At 34.7% G+C, this 24332-nt stretch overlaps 1 protein-coding gene across 1 annotated transcript in view; it reads right to left on the reverse strand.

Moving 5' to 3' along the window:
- The window catches only part of BCKDHB (branched chain keto acid dehydrogenase E1 subunit beta), a gene marked incomplete at its 5' end in the record, with an annotated part of 180772 nt that overhangs the window by 117285 nt on the left and 39155 nt on the right, over positions 1-24332 (reverse strand). Inside the window, 3 exons of the mRNA XM_084228864.1 lie at positions 17797-17905; positions 20064-20219; positions 20438-20571. Of these exons, the coding sequence (XP_084084990.1) occupies positions 17797-17905; positions 20064-20219; positions 20438-20571 (399 nt within the window). The remainder of the gene's footprint in view (positions 1-17796; positions 17906-20063; positions 20220-20437; positions 20572-24332) is intronic.

Raw genomic sequence — 24332 nt, forward strand, 5'->3', positions numbered from 1 at the left:
CAAATACTTAAGTACATTTTATTTTTAAACCCTGTATCTGAACACTTCATCAATCATAGCAATTAACAGTCACCTTTATTCTTTTTAAAAAAAATTTTAATTGAGTCAATACTGGCTTACAATGCTGTATATGATTTTGATATAGTATCACAACTTTCAGATGTATGTTACTACACCACACCCAAGGCACCTTAGTCCACTGTGCCCCTTCCCCACTTTTTACTCAACCATCCCTCTCTCTCTCTCTGGTAGCTTCAGTTCTGCAGTCAGATCTCTAAAATTTGTTAAACAGTTTGGTTTTATCTGACCCTTTGTTGTGTTTCTTTATATTCCAGATTTAAGTAAAACCATCAACATTTTAATTTTCAAAGCTGAGTTCTGTACACCTCAAAGAGATAAACTAATCCGCTTCACCAGGACAAAAGGAAGAACAAGATACTGGCATTCCAGAGAAAAATATTTCATGACTTGTCTGCCCAACCAAGTATATTCAATAAATATAAGGTTGATTGAATCGAAGAGGAAATCACAAGGTCAATTTAGTATTAAGAAATTAGGTATACGTTAAAGAAGTGCCATTATAAGTCTCTGAATTACTATTTGAGAGGAGGTAACAATGGAGTGGTGGGAAAAAATTGTTGTTCCCTTTTGTTTATTTTACTCATGGTCTGTTTTTTAATTCAAAGAACACAAAACAATAAAATTAAAAGTTAGTCTATGCTTATGCTCCCTAGTCAGCCTTTCTAACTTTATTCCCCAGAATTAATCAGTGCTAACAATTCCCTGGGTATCTGCAATGGACAGCTATCATTCTTTCCTGATCCCAAGTTGAGTACTCCTTTCCAACACTGGGAAATGCTCCGCTTTATAAATGCCCTTTGAGCACATAGAAGTAAATTCCTATATTCACTTTCTTGGGTTCCCATGCAACTAGAGTTCAAAACGTGAAATCTGCCAATCAATGCATACACACCAGATTCTACATTAGAAGCTGATGACACAAGAGCAGCAGGTATCCTGGATCCATTTCAGAGCACTAACAAAGGAGGCAGATCCAGCTACCAGGCTCAGTGGCGCAATGGTTCAGGCTGCAGTTCCATGTTCACTGACGGCCGCTGGTTTACTGTGGAACTGTGGGCAATGCTCAAAGTATATGGCCTCTAAACCTAGTTCTTAAGCACTCCAGAGATTTCTGAGCTATGTATTCAATAAATCTTTCCTGCTTATATTGACCAGAGTTGATCTCATCTCTGAAAATTAAGAACACAAAGTCAGTATCTTTTCAGATATTTTTTATATGTAAGTGTACACATACACAGACATGTAAATCTGCTTTTATATTTTTACAAATAGAGTGACATTGTAGAAGAGTTCTAAATAGCATGTACAATCTCCTTTTCTCACTTAGAAACATATCTTGGTCATGTTTTTCAGGTCAAAAATAGTTTCTTAAATCATATTTTTAAGGATAAACCATTAAGTTTAATGGCACTATTAGCAGTAATGTGGTAGATAATGCTATGTTTTGATTTTTGTATACTCCAATCCATTGATATTACTATAATAGTGCCAGGGAAAGATGAATACTTTTTAAATATTTTAAATAAAATGGCCATATCTATAAAAACTACTTTTGTGACTAAATATCAAAACAGATACTTAAGCTGATAAGCCTGAGACAGTTGCATTAGAAAACTTAGAAGCATTGAAAACACTTTTTAGATTTTTTTATATAGCATACAAATGTGTTGAATCAGTTACTTTCACTGTTTAAACCAGGGGCAGGCAACCTTCATATTGTCAAGTTTTTATAAACAAATTTTTATTAAAGCACAGCCAGGCCTATTCATTTACATACTGAATAGGGCTGGTTTTGCTCTCCAACAGCAGAGTTGTGTAATTTCATGAAACAGCAGAGCCTACAATCCTAAAATATTGACTTTCAGTCCCTTCACAGAAAAAGTTTACCAACCTCCATTACAGATTATATGTTCAGCAGTTAATTCCAGTCTAATCATCAGTGGCTTAAGTTCAGTATCAGATGGACATAGACAAAGGAACAGATAAGCAGGGGGACAGACATTCAACTGGAGCAGAGTGTTCCCCTCAGTTCTCAGCTACCAAATCAAGTGAGGGTCAAGAAGGATGTTGATGGCATCCAGCAAACATGCCAAAGAGCTCTAAATGCGTGTTATTTAGAGCTCTTTGCCCTGGCAGCAAGATCTGAACGGCAACAGAAAATGCTTGAAGGCAATACACACTTGCTTTTGCAAGTGGCCACCATTCAAGAGTCCTATCTTTCCCACCTTACACATCAGTTGCCAGGTGGTGATTAGCAAATCCCTGAAATACCTAACTCTAAGGGTTGGCATACCGAAATAAATAGGTTAGCATCTTGACCCACACTACCTTTGAAAAGTTTCCACTGAGTGATTAACTACTTCATTGTACTAAATAAATTACCCAGAGTAATAAGGCCTCATTATTTTAAAAATTAAGCAACAGAACAGCAAACTTAATCCTCCATTTAAAAATATCATGCAGAGAATTAGATTCAAGAAGTCTTATATTAAAATTTTTTAAGTAAAAGAGTCATATATTAAAAAGAACCATAAAAATCTCCTCTTAGGTTTGCATAAATTTAATCCTGACAGCAGGAGATTAAGAATACAAATTTAATATGTTCATTTATTTAAACTTGGCAAATAGGTGACCTGCAGAGCAAGCTATAATTCACAGGTCCTTTTTAGTTACATTGATATAAAAAAGTTTTTATTTCAAAAGAAGTTTATTATTGCAAATCAATATTCTTGCATTCCTATCACATGGTTATGTGCTCTTTGACAGAGTGGATAAGAAAAATTAGAGAAAGAAACTTCAGGAATTGAAAAGCACAATGTATAGACAGGAGTCACATTTTCATTAGTCCCATAGCAATGGGCTAACTAAGGCCTCTATTTTACCACTTTCTGATTACAGTCTCAATTTAGCACTAATGAGCAGTCCACAGAGAAACATTTTAGCATCAGATATATGTTAGCAAAAAAAAAAACAACTTCAAAAATAACAAATCTTTCCAAGGTCAACATTTTTATAATGCAGTTTTTTTGCCCAAATTGCAGATAAGACAGACTTTTAAGTGTAATCAATATAGTGTACATTATATTCATATTATATATACATCTTCTACTCATGATGTGAATTAATTCATGCTTTGCCCCACTTTATTTCCTATCATTCCCCTTTTCCTTTCAATTTTCTTCTACTTTTTATATTGCTTTTAAGTTTAAGAAAACACATTTTAAATAAGGCAGAATGTATAAATAATACATATACTATGCACCATATACATGTATTCATTTAATAGCTATTGTGTACCCAGTATTTGCAGACATCATCTAAGATGCTGGAATATAAAATTGAAAAAGGCAGTCCCAGGACTTAAGAAGCACACACTAAACAAGGAAATTATAAAAATGGAAAGAGGTAATGAGCAAACAAATCAAAATGCAGCAGTGAGGACAAACTGTTCCAGGAGTACAGAGCAGCGACAATCACAAGGATCAAGGGAATTTCATCACCAAGGAAGACACAACTGATAAACAGAAAAAATAAAAAATAAAAAGAGGGCATTCCATGTAGAAAGAAAAGATGCATACAAAGAAGTAGAGGAGCAAAACTCTGTGTGTGTGTGTATGTGTGTGTGTGTGTATACACATCTACAAACACATGTAAAACACAAGTTACGAGCTGTTTAAGGAAAAGGTAAGTACTGAAACCTTTACATTATATTCCCGAGCCCCTAGAGAGAACTTTAAAATTCTTTCTGATTTAATATATTAATACTCATGTAGAAGGCATCTGCAAGAAAATAACAACTCACTCTTACAGATTCAAGTCTCCCTGTGAGGCACAGTATTACCATTACAAAGATAATAGGGTCATTTTTTTTGCCATGGCACTAATCTACAGTAATGCTAATATTCTCACAAATGTGAAACTCTCTAGGGTTTTATTCAATTTGCATTATACATGATGCAGTGATAAAACATAAATGTTCTTTTTAAAAAGGAACATATTTCTAAAATATATGTTATTTGATGGCTGCGTGGTTACTACCAGCACATTCTAAGTCTCCACACCTAAGAAAGCCTATCAACTCGTTTGTCAGAATTTATAGTCTACCAGGAGAGGATGAGCAAATCCACCCATCCAAGAGCCTAGTCTCAACCCTATCACTCCATCTGGTTAATTTGGAGATCTCTAACTTAGCATTACATTACCTTTGTGCCACAGTATTCCATTCTAAGCAGTGGTATATGTGAATACCAAAAAAGTCAAACAAATGGCGATCACCACTTTGCACAATGTGCTGAGAAGCACAATGTGTCACTTTTATGGCATTCTTGCAAAAATACATATACATATGGATTTAATTGCGAAGAAAAATACATATGGATTTAATTGTGAAGAAGTACATTGAGGGACATTCTACAAAACAGTGGGCAGTATGTAAAAATTATGACAGAGATAAAAAAAAAAAAAAAAAGGAACTATCTCACGTTAAACAAAGGAGATTAAGGGGAGATAACAATAAAGATCCTGGATTGGATCCTGACCCCGAAAAGGACAACAGTGGGACTAGTATGAAATTTAAATTAAGTTTGTAGAGGAGTTAACAGTATTATATCACTGTTATTTTCCTGATTTTGATCATTATTACTGTATTAGGTTAACATAGGGGGAAGCTGAATAAGGAATATATATATAAATTCTTTGTACTATTTTTGAAATTTTTGAACTTACCTCAAAATGAAGCATTTAACTTTGTAAATAAAATTATTAAAGGAAGCTGACTCCCACCATAATGCTCCCCAACACATTTGGGGGAAAATAAAGTATGTACGATAGTGAAGTACACCAAATTATAAATCTCCTTGAAAATCAACTATGAGAAATTGTGTTTAATACAAGGCATGAAGGGGCACTGTAGATTGATACTGCTATGAAGTTTGTAAAACAAGCTGTTTTAGGAAATGTTAGTACATTTAGAGAAAATGATATTCATAAGGCTATCCAACTGTAAAAGGGCAGTTATCCCAGAAATATAAGAATTATTTAACAAATGTAAACATGTTAATGAAACCACCTCATCCAGAGAAAAGAAGAATCTCCTCCATATCATCTTATCAGACACCTTAAATGAATGATAAAATTCCACACCTTAGATGAGGTGGGAGGAAGGGGTCTCTGACTAAATTAAAATATAGATAAGTTTCCATAACTTAACAAAGAATTACAGACCAGGGCCTCAGTTAAGAAAGAATGAGACACATTTCTAATAAAGATAAAAGATAAAAATGCCTTCTCTCACTAATTACTGGAAAAAGAGTTGTAACTACCATTAGCTATAAACAATAACATGTTCACCTAAAAAAAAATCTAAGGTAATTAACATTATTACAGAACTCAGCAAGGTCACCAAATGTAATTATTAACATGCAAAAATCAGTAGTTTTCCTATATACCAGTAATAACCAATTAGGATGTACTGAAAAACATATATGCTATTTACAATGCCAAAAGAAACATAAAACATCTAGTAATAACACTAACAAATATGATAAAACTAATGAAAATATCTAGACAATTTTTTAATGGATGTAAAAAATATTTGAATAAATGGAGACAACCATATTACTGGAAAAAAGTCATTACAGTGAGATACAAAGAATAAAAAAACTGTTGTAATATTTTCTGCCCACTTTGAAAACTATACATATAAACATATTACATATACAAATATACATGTCTCTAGTTATTAGCTATAAAGAGGTAGATTAGTAATCCATCCCCTGTTGTTCAGTGATTGCCAGTTGGTGAGCAGAGATAAAAATAGTGACATTCTTTCCCAGAAAGTCACAGTGAAGTGTTAGGATCTGGTTATTTCAAGGTGAACTTCTAATAAACAGACTAACAAAAATACTTTTCATGATAAAATTAGGGGAAAACCTTTAAAAATTACAAGAACAGGCAAGATTCTGATACATAAGAAAATAAAAGTGCAAGGCATTTTTTTTAGTAGTTCTAAGTAAAATGACTTACAAATATTGCCAGTTTTCGTTCATTCTTAGCTTTCAGGCCATAAATAGTGAGTTGAGTCCTATATTCCCACAATACCTGTATCAACAGTTCCTTATCCTTCTAGTTTTTTACTAACAGCTTTTCAGAGACTTGTAGTATCTAACTTCATCAATCAGTTACTACTCAGAATTTAAAGGATATATAAGGCTTTATAATAAATATATATATGAATAACAACAGAATTAAGAAATATAGGTTTTATAGTTTATACAATAAAGAACACAGGCTTCTAACTTTCTTTTTCTACATGCCCAAATACATATACACAGGATGTTTATTTTTAACATTGTTTAGAATAAGCAGAATTTAGAAACAACTCCAAGTTCCATAATAGGAACAAGTATAAATTATGGCACACCCAAAAAAAATTTAGGAATTAAAAATCTTTGTAAACTAACCTTGAAATATATTCAAAATAAACTGCAAAGAAAATCAAGTTACAGAACAGTTATAACGTGCTCTAATTATTTGCTATATGTATTCTATACATCCATATATTTGCATAATGTAAACACATCAGGAACGATTTACAAGTTATATCAGCAAAAGTTGTATAGCATGATCTTATATAATTGTTTACATGTATATGTATATAAGTACATACACAAAGATCTGAGGAAAGGAATTGAAGGGCAGGGAAAGGAACTTTCACTTTTTATTCTATATAACTATGATGCTTGATACTTTACAAAGACTATATATAATTCATAACTTTAAATTTTGTTAAAAACACAAATATCACCCTTTAATAGGTAGTTTAAGAGTAGTCGTTGGAATGCATTCAGTTGGACTAGACCAATGATCAAAAATAGCTGTCTGTTCAATGTCCAAAATAAGCTTGAAAGTGAATGTGAATAATATAAAAAATATGCCAGAGTATAAGAAAATTCCACTGGGTCCTATTTCATGAATATTTCAGCTTACCAAGTCAATCAACGAGAATATATAAACAAGTTCAAAGGTAATTCTGCACTTTAAGTTAATTGAAAACCTTTTGATTCTTCTTGCTACTCAATGCTAGATGGAGATCTTATCACAAGATAGACAACTAGCTTCATTCCCTGACTATTTTAGATTTACAATAAATGTTATTCCTCTGAGGTTAAGACAGCAATCGATGTGAACAATTCATAAAAGAACAAATATGAAACAAATAAATTTAGAATGTAAAAGGTCACTTGCAGTGAAATAACTGAAAACAAATAAATTTGCAGTAATGTTTAAAAATGTAGGCTAACAAGTTTGCTGATATATACAAGAAAAAAGTCAATGGTAGTTAGAGGACAGATATATAAAATGCTTTGACCTTCTCTTTTGCACTTTTCAAGCGCTTCAATAAGCACATAAGAAAGATTGAAAAATAGCAACAACCCCTTCAGCCTCTCTATATCCATACCCTTTGCACTGTAACTTTCCCATGAAGAAACGGAGTCTATTTGCCCTCTTCTGAAACTTGTCTGACCTTGCGACATTTTGGCCCACAAACTATAGCAGTAATTATTGTGTGTCAGCCAATTTCTAGCCTACGCTTCACAAGCCCTGCACGCTTCTGTCCTCCCTTGATACCTCTGACTACACCATGTGAACAAATCCAAGTTAGAGGATGAGAGGCAGACCAAAGGCTACCACAGGCACAGTCCCAGTGATCTGAGTAGGTCCAACTAAGATAAGCACATCCAATATGCACACCTGACCTCAATTAAAAGTAGAAACCAGAACTGCTCCGTTGAGCTTAGCCTAAACGCTGGCCCACACTTGAACTCTACAAAAAAACTGTTGATCTAGGCCAATGAAGTTCAGGAGTACCTTATGGAACATCAACAATTACTAATAGAGCAAGCATCACTTTTATAAGAAAAATAAAATTTCTTGAAAAATAATGTATGGCATTGTAACAACTAATTATAACATCGTATTTATATCAAAATAGTAAGATTTCTTTTAGTAGCTCTTTTTAATTGAAAAATGAAAATTAATTCAATAGGGTAATCAAGCTACTTCTTTGTAGATAAGTTTCCACGTTGACATTTAGCAACTCTTATCACTGCCCTTATACAGATACATCGATAAAATAACTGCAGATATTACAAAGGGCTAATGACAGAATGATGTCAGTCCAGGAGAGCACAATCACATCAACCACCACCAGCACTGAAAATTGTCACTGTGTCAGGTTGGAGGATAAATACCTTTAAATCTGTTTATCCTTTCATCATTAAAGTAACTTGATGAAATGAGTATTATAATTGTATTCATTGTGCAGATGAGGAAACTGAAATGTAGGAACACTGAGAGCTCACCAGTGTCACCCACCTAGTAAGTAGCAGAACAGGATCTCAACCTCAGGCAGTCCAGTTTCAAAATCTAGACTCTTAACCATTTTCTCAGACTGCTCAAGGACAGAGTGTTGCTTACAGACAAAAAAAAAAAAAAGAGGGCCTCCCTGGTGGCACAGCGGGATGAGTGCTGCACTATGAAGCTGTCCGCAGCCTCTGCAGTGAGGGTTCGATTCCCAGCCAGCCAGGGAGATACCCACATGGTGCAGCAAACCTCTCCTGCCTTGCCCATTGCTCCTCTCAGCAGTATCTTTGGTCCGTCTGCCTGTTCTGCTCCCGCTCCGTCTGATGAATTCTCTCACCCTCCCATGCGCCTCTGACCTGTACCCAGTTCTTGTATAAATAAATAAATCTTAAATAAAAAAGAAAAAGAAACCTGACTGCCTGCCTAATGTGTCCTAATATAATAAAAAAGGATTACATTGAGGAGTTAGGTACTACATTAGAAACATGAGAAATTAAGCAAATAAAAAGGAAAAATGTGTTTACAGAAAATGAAAACTTGTCCACCAAAGAGGAAATAAAGAATGCACTTCTCAGTTGTGAATCATATTAATATTGTCAGAGAAATGTAAACATTATATAGTGATTGGACAAAAAAATTACATAATAACTCCATAAAGATGTTGGGGAAAGTTTGTATATGTTGAGGGAGGAAGACGCTGGAAAAAATGAGGTGCAACAAAATGGCTAAATTCTAGCATGAAGTTAAAATAAGAATGGCCAAAAAATTAAAAAGCAGGATAAGCACATTATTTACAAGTATAGTTATAAGTTACCGGAAAAAAAAAATCCTAAAAAAGCTGAAAATGATTGCCTGTGGGGAGAGAGACATGAATTTAGTGAAAGCTGAAGTAAGGAAGAGCTATTTTTGGGTACAAGACATTTTTTGGCTTTTTAAATTCTGCACAAGTATTATTTCAATTTAGAGACTAATTCAAAACTAACAAATGAATTAAATTTTCCATACTGAATTGAACTTAATTCTAGTCAGTGAGTGTATCTAGTATTAAATGCTACGAGCATGCACAAAAATAATCTGCTTAATGAATCCAACCAAAACAAATTTAAAATACAAAATACTAATTCCTCTCTTCTGTATACACTGATATTTGGCAAAAAGTAGTTTTAATGTCTCTACCATTCAAAAGCTACTTAAGACAATTTTCTTGTCAGAATGTATGAATTCATATATAATTGGTATATTTATTTTAAAAATCCTCAATATCATTCTGACCTATTTTTTGCCTGAAAGGGTAATCTGAATCCTGAAACAAAGTGGCTTAAGACCTTTAGTTTCTTTTATCTCGCTAGAAAAACCATAAGATGAAAGTCAGCATCACTAAAATCATGAATCATTCAATTAAATAACAGAACCAGAAAGTTCCAAAGACATTCAAGAACAGCTTCTTCACAAGATGCCTATATCTGATAAGGTCACAGTGACTCACTCTTTGAATCTTAACTATTTTGTATATTTTTGACAGTGTCTAGATTGTTCTTCCTTATCCACCTTTTTGAAATATCCCTCTACCCTTTTTAAAAGTTCAAGTGCATTTAAATGTCATAATTACAGGGCCTCCCTGGTGGCGCAAGGGGTTAAGATGCAACCTATGAAGCTATCCACAGCCTCTGCAGCATGAGTTCAATCCCCAGCCAGGGAGCAACCCACATGGCACAGCAGACCTCTCCTGACTCGCCCTCTGCTCCCTTCAGAAGTGTATTTCAGTCAATCTGCCTGTTCTGTTCCCCACTCTGTCTCTGGTGAATCCTCTCACCCCCACACCTCTGGCTTGTACCTCAGTGCTTGTATGCATAAATAAAATAAATCCTTAAAAAGAACTGTTTAAAAATAAATAAATGTCATAATTACAATAAACAATCTAGAAATGCAGAAATATTTAGCTACTTTTTTCTTCCAAATATAGAAGACACAGTCTTATACCTACTATGTATTCAAAATAGGAACAAAATTCAAGAAAATTGCTGCATTCTTGCAATGTAAAAGAATACGTTATGTAACTACTTTTACTTTCTTTTTTTAGTTTATAAAGTTATTGGCTAGTTTGACAGAAATCATTTCTAAATGCTGTCAACAAAACTGTGAGAGAGCCACCAACCACACCAAACATACTTGAATGCATAACAATATATAGGGACCAGATCCCAAAAGAAGGGGGTCAGAGAGGTCAAGAAGAGTGACAGAGACAATACTGTATATTCACCAGGCTTTCTTCCCTTCCCCCAAGACATAGTAAGAACACATTTCTCAGCCGCCCTTGCTTCTAGTTGGGGACATGTGACTAGGTCCCTTAATGACTACATGAAGCAGAGGCTCCCAATCCCTATCTGTTGGCCTGATGCAGTGACCACACTGAATTGTGACATATGCAGGTATTATAACTTTCAAAGGAGCAAATTAATCCTATGCCAGAGGAGAAATTATTCCAGTTATAGCCAAACCATGGACTACACACTATATAAATGGATGTATTGCCTTAATGGATGACGATTGATAGTATATATTTCCATTCAATTAAAAAGCTGATCATTTTGGGCCTCCCTAGTGGCCTAGGGGTTCAGTCTCAGCACTGTCACTGTTATGGCCTGACCTCCATGCCCGGCCAGGGAGCTAACACACATAAGGCACAGCAGATCTCTCCTGTGTTACCTGCTGCTCCCCTTATCAGTGAATTTCAGTACATCTGCCTGCTCTGTTCCCCACTCTGTCTCTGTTGAATCCTCTCACCCCAACTCTAGCCTACATCCCAGCTCTTCTATACAAAAATAAAAAAAAAATTTTAAGCTTATTTTAATTCTGTGGAAATTTTTTTAGATAGAGCCCATTTTTTGGCATGAACCTGGGGCCCAGAAGCAAATTGTTTCATTTATACCCTCCAATAGATGTTTAAATAGGATGCCAAATAGGATAATACTAAAAACATGGTGGCCTCTAGGATAAGAAGATCTGGGTTTGAAACCTAACTATCACTTTTATCTCTGATAGTAAATTTCTTATGTTCTCTTAACTCCAGTTAAGAATAATAATACCCCATAACTTTTGTGAGGATTAACTGGAACCATCTATGCCATATATGTCCAATATCTGATTCTAGAGACACTGCCTGGAGTTCAATCCTGCCTGTGGTTTGGGGCAAGTTGCTTAATTTCCCTAATGACAGCTTCCTCATCTATAAAGTGATGATAATGACAAAATGTCTGTTAAGGTTGTTGTGAGGATTAAATGAGATAGCACATTGTCTTCTTAATAAAGCCCTTAGTGTAGCATGTAAGTGCTTAATAAGTGCTTAAAGACTAGGTGGATACACACATAGCTTATCTCACTTAATCTTCTCAATAACCTTATGAAGTAAGTACATTATATATAAATAGATGGGGCTCCCACTTCAGTCATTTGGACAAAAGTAGCATTTATATTAAGTTAAGAAAGGCTGCAATTTATTGTGCTAACCCAACTGGTGACGTTTTCGTCTTAAAACGGAAGTACTTTTTCTTGAGCCAAGATGACATATCGCATAAGTGAAGATTACCTATGATATTAGTAAAGTCTAAGGGGACTAAAAGGGGTAAAACGCAAAGGAATTTAAACCTGAAAGGTGACATATGGACGAATCTGGGGGAAATATATTAATCAAAGGAAGATGAAAGGAATAAGTAACTCAGGGAACTTAGGAACTACCCAAATGAACTGAAACAGTAAGAATATTCATTTTGACTTCTATTTATTATGTCCTTCTTACCCCTAGTGAACATGTCAGTCTGGCCACATATTCTTCTACTAGAGACCATCATTCACTAAGTGGAGACATGGCCCAAGTCCCACATTACTACAGGCAAAGCACCCAGAGAAAGTGCAGCTCTGTTGCCACATATGAACTCCCTGAAGGAGTCAGAAAAGCTTGGTTTGAGCTACCTGTCCATCACCTGAGACCATGGAGGTGAGATATTATGACTGGCAGGCTCTTCACAACCAGATAAGAGTAGGGTAAGAGGAGTGGTCATGGAAGAATATGTCTGACAAGGAAATTAAGGGAAAATAGACACTAAAATATTAACTAATAAGAGAGCTATGGACTACAACTAAAAACTAAAATCTGCAATAGCTTATCTCTATAACCAAATCATTCTTGAACAGGATTGAGTGATATAAATGATATACAGATAAAAATTACCTACCAGGGGGAAATTTTTCTTTGAGTTAGCAAGTTTACTTTAGATACCTGATATTTTACCTCCAACGAAATTCTTTACCCTGTATCCACTAAATTCTATATTTTAAGAATTATGTATAGAATACTGTTCCAAATTTGGGAAATCAGCAAGAAAGAAAATGCAGGGGAAAGCAGGTGAGAGTTGATACTTTCTTGTGGTACTTATCCCTGCATCTGTCTAGTGTCAATGGTGCAAAGTGGCAAAAATATGCCACTTTTTGCTGACCTTGTCAGCAAAATTCTACCAATGAGCATTATTAGAAAGCACACTCATTTCTATTCCTTAGATATATTTTTTTTAATTAATTAATTTATTTATTTATACAAGCACTGGGTACAGTCAGAAGCGCGGGAGGGTGAGAGAATTCACCAGAGCCAGAGCGGGAAGCAGAGCAGGCAGAAGGACCGAAGTACACTGCTGAGGGGAGCAGCGGGCGGCAGGAGAGGTCTGCGCGCCATGTGGGACCCTCCTCCGGTGGCTGGGGAGCAGCCGGGGATCGAACCAGCGCTGCAGAGGCCGCGGGCAGCCTCGCAACCCAGCACTCAACCGCTGCGCCACTGGGGAGGCCCTCCTTAGATATATTTAGACCTCATTTCTCCGGAGATCTTTTTTCTTTCATTTGTTATATTTTCCTTTTATAAACATTCTATCCTGCTTTTCAAATTTTCTTGTCTCCTGCTTGTATTCTCAAGTATCGTCTTTTTAAAACATAAAACCTTCTTTCTTGTATTCTCTAATACAAGTTCTAATAGATCTAATAGTTCTAATAGATAGTTCTAATAGATCAAGTCTTAATGAGTCTGTGTCTGCCCATTTTCCCCTTGAAACTTTTTCTGTGGGACTCTTCTGAGGGCTGGGATGAAGTGACTCCAGAGAGAATTGTGTCTGCTCTGACAGCTCTTTAAGTTAAACTATCTATTTCAGAGTTTTAATACCATACTGCTAGTATATGTTTAAATCATAATCCTGTGTAAAAGTTATCTTGTGATAAAATTTCTCAGAATTTTTTTTCTCACTACAAGTACAGAGTCTAGAGAAGAAATTCTCTTTACCATTACCCTTGCCTCTCATGTGAAGTCTTAGTTTCAAGTAAGGGCTCCTAATATATTCTCTACCATAAGTGGGCCCTGAACTTTCTTTCTTGTGTCCCATGGAGTCATCAAAGCAGAAGCTCAAAATCTGTAAGACCAAGAAAATACCTTCGGGAGAGTCTGGCATTCACTTACCTCCCAGGGTATTGAACTTCATTTCAGGACTCCAACGTTCTAACCTTCATGCCAGCTCAGTATATATTTAAAACATACACAAATATACAGGGTATTTATTCCTGGTTACTAATCTATCATTCCCCAATGCTATAGACAAGCAAATCTTACCCTACACTTACCCTTCAGACTTCCCTCTTCTTTCCCTTCCTTAAATTCATTTAGATGCCAAGATTTTGTGCAATCTAAGAAATTTCTAACCTATCTCCTTCCATCAATGCAAGCCCTCACCATTTCTTAGATAAGCTATTCAAACAGCCTCCATGCACAATCCCTAACTATCAATCTAGACAGGCATAAGTTCTTGACTGTCCTTGGGGTCCAATTCATTTGTACAGGTTCCAGTTCATTCTTACTTACCCTACTTCATATTGTTCTTCTCTTCCTGAGTCTGCATAACTTCATATACAACACCACCATGGAAGCAACAACATTTCATAGACTGCTAAGTGTCTATACTGCATATTTTATTTTTTATTTCAATATTAAAATTTGCATATATTTTAATGCCTATAAAATTCCTTGTTACATCTTCTAGGGTTTTGCTTCTCTGATCAAATCTTGACTAATATAACAATATATAGTGATCTGTTTTGTTCCTTTAAACAGCTCCAGTATAACCCATTAAATGTGTGTAGCTTAGTTTACTCAACCAATCCAGTATCTCCTACTGAAAGGAAATGGATCATTTCCAGTCCTTGTTATTATAAATGGTGCTGCAATGAACAGCAATGTTTCTTTCAGATTTGTATCAGTATGTCTCTGAAGCAGCAGTAGACTATGAATCAAAGGTTAAATAACCATATTGGTTCTAATCATTCTACTCCTTCCTTAAAATTTATAACTTTATTTGGAAATCATGCATGCAGCTGTGGCAGATTGGGAGTTGTCAGTACATGTCTCCGCTCATTGTGTAATATAATTTTCAGTTGGGCACTAAGCTAAAAAATGCTTTTTTCAGCCTCCCTTGTGGGATGTGAGTAAATTTAATATGCACAGCATCCAAGACATTCTTTAAAGAGAACAAGAATTCCTTTCCCTCTACTCCTTTCCCCTTTCTGGATGAAAAAAAAAATGTCTGTGAAGCTGAGAGCAGGGTAGCCATGTGGGAGCAGGAGCTGGAAGTCACATATTGAAAACAGAAACCAGACAGAAGGGCTCCAGTACCTTGATGACTGAGGAGTTGCCACAACATCCCTTGTCTGCCAACAAGGATATTTATGGGAGAGGAAAATTCAACTTTCATTACTTAAGGCCTCGTTGGTTTTATTGTTAGCTAAATAATATACCTAGATTTTTGTAAATGTCTAATTCATGAATATATCTATGGCTTAAGATACCATTTCATAAATGAAATATAAAGACTTAAATGCATAGATTTCATAAATATTGCCTTATTACACAGAAGTTTTCTTTCTGTATCCTTACTTACATTGCTATTTTCCATTAACTGCAAGTACTGGAAATCTAAATGAGTTATGTAATCAACACAATAACCAATTAACTCCCAATTATTTTTACAAAGAATTATCGACTATTACTTATAGAGATAGTATACATTCATATTTATTACTCAATGAAACTTCCCAATGTGAACTCCTCTTTAAAACTTTATATATAACTAATGTCTTTAGTATACCCTATCTTAATTATTCCCAAATAGATTGATTTGAGAAGAATATAGGGAAAAGGCAATCTATTAAATAAATTATTATTAATGGAAATGACAAATCTTCTTAATAGTATCACTTAGAGATTGGATCAGGTTACTCTGGTCTTTGAAACAACTCAAAAGACCTTCTTTTATCTTGCTATTTGACTCTGTCAATACAGTACTGTCTTCTACAAGGCATCTGCTATTATTCAATCAAAATGCTCCATTTCTTTATGTAGTACTCCTAACACTGTAAATTTAGTGATTGCTCCACCAGTGTGAAGTAGATCTAAGAGAATAACAGATAGGGCTAGAGAAGAGTGGGCTGAAGTAATGGTGTCAAAACAGAGCCTCTATCCCCAACAAAAGCAGAAATCAAAATGTGGTCATGCACAAGAAACTAATTTGAACCAGAGGCCAAGTATAAAGAAAACCATGGTTTTCTATATAAGAACTAAAATTAAAGGTAGATAAATGAAAACAGGCAACATCAGTCATTGCTTCAAAACTGATGTCAAGCACTGGTTTTCAAAATTAGAGACCTGCATACTGCTCTCAATAGTTCTAATTCAGTAGGCCTTGAATGAGGTCTGACAACTTAGATTTCTCTAAAATGCTCCCAGGTGATGCTTTTGCTGCTACACAGTGACCAAATTTGATAACTACCTAGAAAACACTAATATGAAGAATTAAGTGACTGGAGGGGAAATCTTCATTAACTGATTTCCTTTAACAGCTGGTTGACTTTACAAATAGAATAGCCATCAAATATCCAAAGTATCAGAAATCAAAGAGCTACTCAGTGTATACCATCAGTGTTTTCCCATCCACCTCAAGGCTTTTTGTTATTTTTGGATTCCATAATGGAATATAGATCACAATAAAAAACATTTAAGTGTTTTTTAACTTAAGCACAACAGGAACTGATAAGTTTCCAAAAGAATGGTGAAACTGTATCAGACACTTATAAAGTTATATCTACATTTACTCTGTGACACACCAGTTCCACTCCTGGATATTTCTTATTCAAAGGGAACTTTAAAATAGAATCACAAAAAACACGTGTATAAGAATGTCCATAGCAACTTATACAAAATAGGCAAAAACTGAAAATAATGAAGAATATTTGTTCAAAGGAATGTATAAATTATGATATATTCATATAGTGGAATGTTCTCAGTAATGAAAAAGCAATTACTGATGCATGTAACAACATGAATGCATCTGAAAAATATTAGACTGATATAAGTAACAATATGAATGAATCTGAAAAACATTAGTTGAGCAAAAAAACTAAACACAAACATTTATATTATGTGAAGCCCAAAAACATATGCAATAAGGGCAATCAGTGGCAAAGATTGGGGTAGGCAGCACTGATTGGCAAGAAAGAGCCAGGAAGCAGCTTCCTAGAGTGATAAAAATATGGTAGATCTTGTTTTTTATATAGAACTGTCATAGCTATCAAATTGAACACTTAATATCTGCATTTCATTATATGTAAAACACTTCATTATAAAGTGTTTTTAATCTTAAATATTTAAGAAAAAAAATGATTTGCCAAAGAAATGCTTCCTGAATTCAAAATAAAATATACTTTAAACATAATAAATATTTTGCAATTTAAAATTTCCATCACAGCTAATAAATAGATACAGATGAGTGTATAGAATTATGGTTTTGGGTTAATAGAAAAATGACCAACATCTCAGGATGCATTAGACAGACATCCCAGTTTAGACCGATATCAGAGCATTAATTGGGCCTCCTTCACTATCAAAAAGTCTCCTAATTTAAATGAAGTCCTATATAAATACTATAGCTAAAAGGGCATTTGATACCAACTAGCAAAATGAGCTCCTTCACTTTTTCATTCACCCCACACTTACTAAGGATCTACAGTATGACTAAACATAGACCCTATGTTACTACCACTTCACATGGCTTCTTGTTTCCACAATCAAAATATAAAGCAATTAGATAAATTTTCTCTGAACTTGACATAAAATATACACCTGGGGACAAACTATAAAACAAATCAGAATTTTTTTCCTACAAGGTAAATATAAATCAAGCTAATGGGAGGAAAACCTACACTTTTTTGAGCTGTGAAAAACAAAATATATAAAAATATTCACAATTGTAAAATAAAAGAAACCTTTACCTGCTGCCCTGTAAAGTATTTTAGGCTCAAAAAATATACAAGGATTTTTATCCTCTATGCATGACAAAAGAAGTCCCTTGGCCTGGAAAGGGCTTCTGGGTACAACCACCTGTAAAAACAGATTTTTTTAAAGATAATTTTAGTGAAAATGTATCCTAGTAAACTCACTTACAAGAAGGATTGATATTTAAACCAATTGTTACTAATTAAAAGTTAAAATCTGGTATTTTAATCTAATTACTATTATAAAATTTACATAATATCCCCCAAAATTCCATTTGCTCAACAAATATGTATCAGATGCCTACCATATTCTAGTAACTAGAGCAGTAATGAAGATACTGCTCTTCTCTTAAGGAAATAAACTTGCATATCTATAAACAATAAAAGGAATCCACAAAGTACATCAAAACTAAGAGGTTATCCCTATCTTCCAAAATTTACCTATAAATTTTTTTACTCATACTCTTACTTCTTTCAAAAGCCATTTAACTTTCTTGCCTGATTTTGCTCCTTTTTCACTGAATTTTTCTCTGCTCCAAAATTTCTTCCTTCCCCATAAAAAATATGGTCTTCATTTCCTAAGTGGAAAAGTAATCCACTAAGCTTTACCATTCAACCACTATTGTGGCCGTTATTGCAAAACTAAAAGAAAAAGTGTGGGTACTGCACACTTCCAGAGGAAAGGGAAGGGCTCCAGGATCTTCCTGAGATAAAGCTGATCATGAGGAAGAAGATAACCATAGCATAACAGGTGGCAGCAGTCTGAACTGGGCTAAGCACTATGTGCATTAATTCATCTACTAGTCATAGCAACTCTGTGAGGTACCCACTATTTCCCAATTTAGAAGGACAGGTTAAGGTTTAATGAGATCAAGTAACTCACCAAGATTACAACTCTTGATAAAATAGGGATTCTCACCCAGTTCTGACTGACACGAGAATCCAAGCTCTTAACATCTACACCATTTTGCTTCCAAACATAAACCAGTGTTTATTTTTTAACGACTGTTAAGTAGTTGCAGAAAGACAAGTGTTACATTAAAATAAGCCTGAATTTATCACAAAGATACATATAAGAAAGATTCCTTTCTTATATAGAATACATTTGGTTTTCAAAATCATTCTGATACCATTTTTATTGCAAGACTTTTATATACAACATAAAATAGCTGCAGATAGCTCACTATTTCATTCTTTGTAAACTGACTGCTGAACCCATTCTTACCATCCACAATGTTTTTAACTTATGGTCCTGACTTTGAGAGTCTCTTCATCTGCTTTCTTCATTTATTTTGTATTTATTTTTAGACTTTTATACTATATATATTTTGACATTTGGAGATAAAACAGAGGGGGAAAAGGTAGGGGATTGAAAGAAAAGATCTGCTTTTAAAAATACTGGGTAATATCATAAACGTTAATTGTAAATTGATGTGAAGCTCAGACACAAAAATAATGTTTACTTCAAACATGGCTTCAGTCTCAATCCCATTTTTAGTTTACACTGAAAATTATGTAGCTTCTACTCAAGTAAAGAAAACTTTATGATTTTGATCTGGTAGAAAAAACAAGTATATAAATGACACATGTTCATGACCAATTCATTTTGTAAAAAAAAAAAAAAAAAAAAAAAAAACCTATAGCCCTCGGTAGACATACCTGAGTTTCCATAAAGATTCCCTGGAAAATTCTTCAAAAATATAAAAAATTAAGACATAAAATGCACACAAAAAATTTTTTTAATCTGAGACCTAAGCTATTGTGCAAAAACTATTATTACCATGGAAGGCTATAAAGGAGAGGTACTTAATTGAGCAAATACTGTCTAATCTTAAACTAGAAAATATACCGAGGTAACAAAATCTTCTATTAGTCTATTTAAAGGTAAGAAATAAGACTAAAAGCAAACATTTTATCCCTCTGACTTTGATGTAAACATGGACTAGATAGCAAATTTATTAAAATTACCCCAGAATCAGTTCAGTGATAAAGGCTTAGGAAAGAAACAGACCTTTGAAAGAGGGGAGCTAAACCAGTTACAATCTTGGTCTTATTCTTTGAAATCTATGAATTATTCAACCCAAGTTGCTTCAGAAGAATATTCTGTAAGCCTGGGCACTAGACAGTTCTTCTAAAGGAAACATTGAGCTCTCCTCCTCACAATTAAATTCACATCAATTCCAAAACTTCCATTTTCTCTAGGTAAGTATAACCAAAATGGAAACATCAAATGAGAATCAATTAAAGTACATAAATGAGGATACCTTGATTCCTGGGCAGTGGGCAAAAAAAGCTTCAGGACTTTGAGAGTGATAGAGAGCCCCATGGCCAACACACCCCCAAGGGGACCGGATGGTGAGGCTTCCACAATTAAAAAGATCCCCAGAGCGATAGCGATACTTGGCAGCTTCATTAACAATCTGAGGAAAAATAGAAAGCATATGTCACAGTGAGTGTTTCAATTCCATTCATTTTCATAAGCCATTTTATTTGCTGTTTGAATATACGCACTTAACAAAATAGTTAAAGGTAACAAAAAGTTCCTAAAATTTGGGTGGAAGAGTAGAGCAAACAATTCAATACTTCATGGACTTAACTGTAGAAATGCTCAATTATATAGTAAATGTAATCTTTTTACCTGATCAAAAGCAGGGAAAATATAATCTGCAAATTGAATTTCTGCAATGGCAGTAGCACCAGTCACTGCAATCCCAATTCCAAATCCAACAATCCCTTGTTCACACAGTGGAGTATTAAAGACTCTATCTTTTCCTAAAAAGAAGAAAATGAGGTCATCTTTATTCAACAAATGAGAGTAACATGATGCATAATATAATACAACTGAAAATTCAATGAGTTGTTAATGGTGAGATGGGAAAAGCATAGAACAGGTAAAGGAAGTGGGATAAAAATCATATAATGGTTGGTTAAAAGTAAACAAAGTAATTCTATGAACTGTAAGTAATCGAATTTCCAATTAAAAGAAAGGCTATCACACTAGAATAAAAGGTCCAGTATCTAAATGAAACACCCAATTAACAGAAGTTTTGAGTAAAAGGGGGGAAAATTCACAATAAAAAACAAATGAAACAAAAACTAATGCTACTACATTAATAACAGACAAAGTAGACCTTAAGGGAAAAGGTACAACCAAAGACCAAGAAGAAAAATTTGTACAGCTAAAGGGTTCCATTTCACAAGGAAGATAAAGCAATTCTAAGCTTATATGCCTCTAATAACATGGCCTCCAAACAAACAGGAAAAATTTAACAGAATTAAAGGGACAAGTGGAAGAATTTCCAGTAGAGTTTAAGATTTTAATGTACCAGGCTCAGTGACTGACAGAAAAAGCATACTAATATAGAATGGTAAAAACTATAGAAGATTTGAAATAGTTAATAAACAGACCTAAATGATATACACAGGACATGTCACCCAACAGCTAAGAACACTAATCCTTTTCAAGTAAACAGACCACTGATATTAAATGACCACAGACTGTGCTATAAGCCTAATCTCGACAAATTTCAAAGGATTATAATCATAGCAAGTATATTCTCTCTCCATGAAGGAATTAAGCTAGAAATCAGTAACAGTAGAAAATTAGAAAATTCTTATGTCAGAAAAAATCATAAATATATCTAAATAATTCATGGCTTAGAACAAGTTATAATGAAAAATGAAAAGTATTTTGAGCTCAATGATAATGAAAAATTAATCAAAATTAGTAAGGTTCTGATTTCACTAATGGCACAATAGTAGTTTCGTTTTGTTTTTTGTTTTTTTTTTTTAATCAATCCTCCCATGGCTAATGATTATGAACTTTAGACAAATAGAACCACCAACTACTTAAAGGCACTGAGGAGCCAAAACACAGGTCTAAACTGAAGTAGATTTGATTCTTAAATGAAGGAAGTGCAGTAGAGCAGCATGACATTTCTAAGGCTTGTCCCCTAAGGAAATCCCCAGTTTCTTAGTATGAATCAGCTAGAATTCAGATTCACTGGCTTGAGTTGTCAGAAAACGGAATCTAGAGCTGCCAGTGGCTGAAAATTGAGAGATTAAGTCTCTCAAAGATGGAAGTTACATGGAGGCACCCCAAAATCTGTGCAAATCTTAAACTGACCCCTGTGCCTGCCAGGAGACTCCAAGAGCCAAACAGAGAAAAACGGGGAAATTTTGAAGAGCTGAACAGATATTTCAGTTCTGCCCACTAAAGGCTACAAGAGACCCAATTTAGAGTTTGAGACTCTTCAGATTAGAGGAGCTTGATCAACACCTTAGGTTTTTCCATTGAAAACAAAGGGTACCATATTAACACTGTGCAACTCAATTCTCACTGAAGTTTCACCATCTCTCAGCCTGTATCAGAATTTCATTAAAAATTCTGTTCTGGAGCTAGACAGACACAAGCAATGGCCATACTCTGGCTAGACGATCAAAAGTTTTGGGCAGATCTGAGATTCATATTTCAGTTCCAAAATCCATGATCTAAGGTTATCAGTTCTTCATACATAGAATTCATTTTCAGCTCAATCATTCCCTTTGAATGTGAACCACAAATGGGACAGGTGCCAGAAAATGCCAGCTAGACATCCTGTAGTTTGCACTCTTAAAAGCAGCTGCAAAAACTTAAAGCATGATTCATACTCATCAGGATCTATGACTATCTTCTAAAATTGTGACCTCTAGCCTTCTTCAGTTCCTATCTTTCATCAGTTCCTATATCAAGTAGCTCAATAATTTCTGGAAATCTATGATTTCATAGTACTAAGAATAATTCATTGGTAGAAAATGAACATAGATTCCAGCTATCCCCATGGGATTCATATACCTTAACCAGGTAAGATTATTCTTATTTATTCATTGCTGCTTCAAGTTCCCTGAATTCAGACCTTTTTAATCTCATTAAGCATAGCCTTTTTTGTTGATAGCGCAAAAGTTGGGTTTCTCAGGACTGTACTCTAAAATATACTTGCTTTGGGAAAATAACAACTCTCTCCAATAAGTTTCTACGATCAAGAAGAAACTGCTTCAACATGAACAAAAGGCTTAAAACCTGTTTCTATTTTCCCCAAAACAGGTTATGACTGAGGGTATGAGAACAAATAAGATACACAATACTGATGACTTCCTCTGTCTTATAAGATACACAGAATCTCAATGGGTGGATTAATACCCACAGGGAGTGACTACATCACAAGCCAATACAGACTTGGGTTTAGTACCAATTCCACAAATCTCTAAACTTCCTGAGTCAATTTCTTATCTGTAGCAAAAACATAATGATACTTAAAAGACTAAAATAATGCATATATTAATTCAACAAGTATTTATAAGGTCTCTAATACTATATAGGCATTATTCTAGATGCAGAAGATATTGTAGTAAACAAAACAAATTTATCCTAATGGAGCTTACTTTCTAATCAGGAAAACAGATAACTTAAGTGAGTAAAATACATAGTGTTAGATGATAGTGGAGAATAGTAAGGCAGGGAACAAGTGATTGGGGGAAATGGGACTACTATATCTTTAAGAAGAGATTAGAGGGCCTCCCTGGTGACAAAAGGAGTTAAACACTGCACTATGAAGCAATCCACAGCCTCTGCAGCATGAGTTCCATCCCCAGCCGGCCAGGGAGCAACCCACATGGCTCAGCAGACCTCTCTTGCCTTGCCTGCTGCTCCCCTCAGCAGTGTATTTCAGTCAGTCTGCCTGTTCTGCTCCCTGCTCTGTCTCTGGTGGATCTTCTCACCCTCCCACACATCTGGCCTGTACCCCAGTTGTTGTATAAAATAAATAAATAAATCTTTTTTAAAAAATAAAGAAGGAAAAAGAAAGGAGCAGCAACTAGCTGGATAGGAATATGGAATTAATAGGAGGAATTTTTAACTTTTTAAAATTAATTGCCAATAATTTATACAACTACATAACTGCAATTACAACTTCATACCTTCATATATAGAAGGATTTTTTTTTTAAGATAGAAGAAATAATAGCAGGCCGATGGGAATGATCTGTAAAGAAGGGGATATTGATAATTTTGAGAAAATGCAGAGAACGCTGGAACCATATCTACGAGAAGGTGCTAGAGAAGGAAGGGGTCTAGTGTGGGCAGGGTGACAGAAACCCTTACACCCATTCAGAGTGCAGAAGAAGAGAGTATATTGACACAGATGCAAGTAAAGAGATCTATGCAGCAGTGAGACCAAACATAGAAAGAGATGAGGCAACAAATGATGGTATGAACAGTCATCTAGGAAAATGGAAGAGTGAGTAGACCAGGAACATGCAGCATGGAGGAAGGCAGCTCCTAGACATGCGTGTTCTTGAAGTGAGATCGGCTAGCAAGATGTTTTGCTCCAGCAAAGATTAGCTCTGAAATTTAGATCAAGATAGATTTAAGTAAAATTGGATTTTGCCAAGCAAAAAATGACATGAAATTAATGGACTATAAAGGGAAGGCCAACAAGTGAATGATAGATCATGACAGGTCAGTGGAATTCATCGATTTTAACAATCAACAAGGCT

Source organism: Talpa europaea (genome assembly GCF_964194135.1).
Source record: "Talpa europaea genome assembly, chromosome: 2".
NCBI lineage: Eukaryota > Metazoa > Chordata > Mammalia > Eulipotyphla > Talpidae > Talpa > Talpa europaea.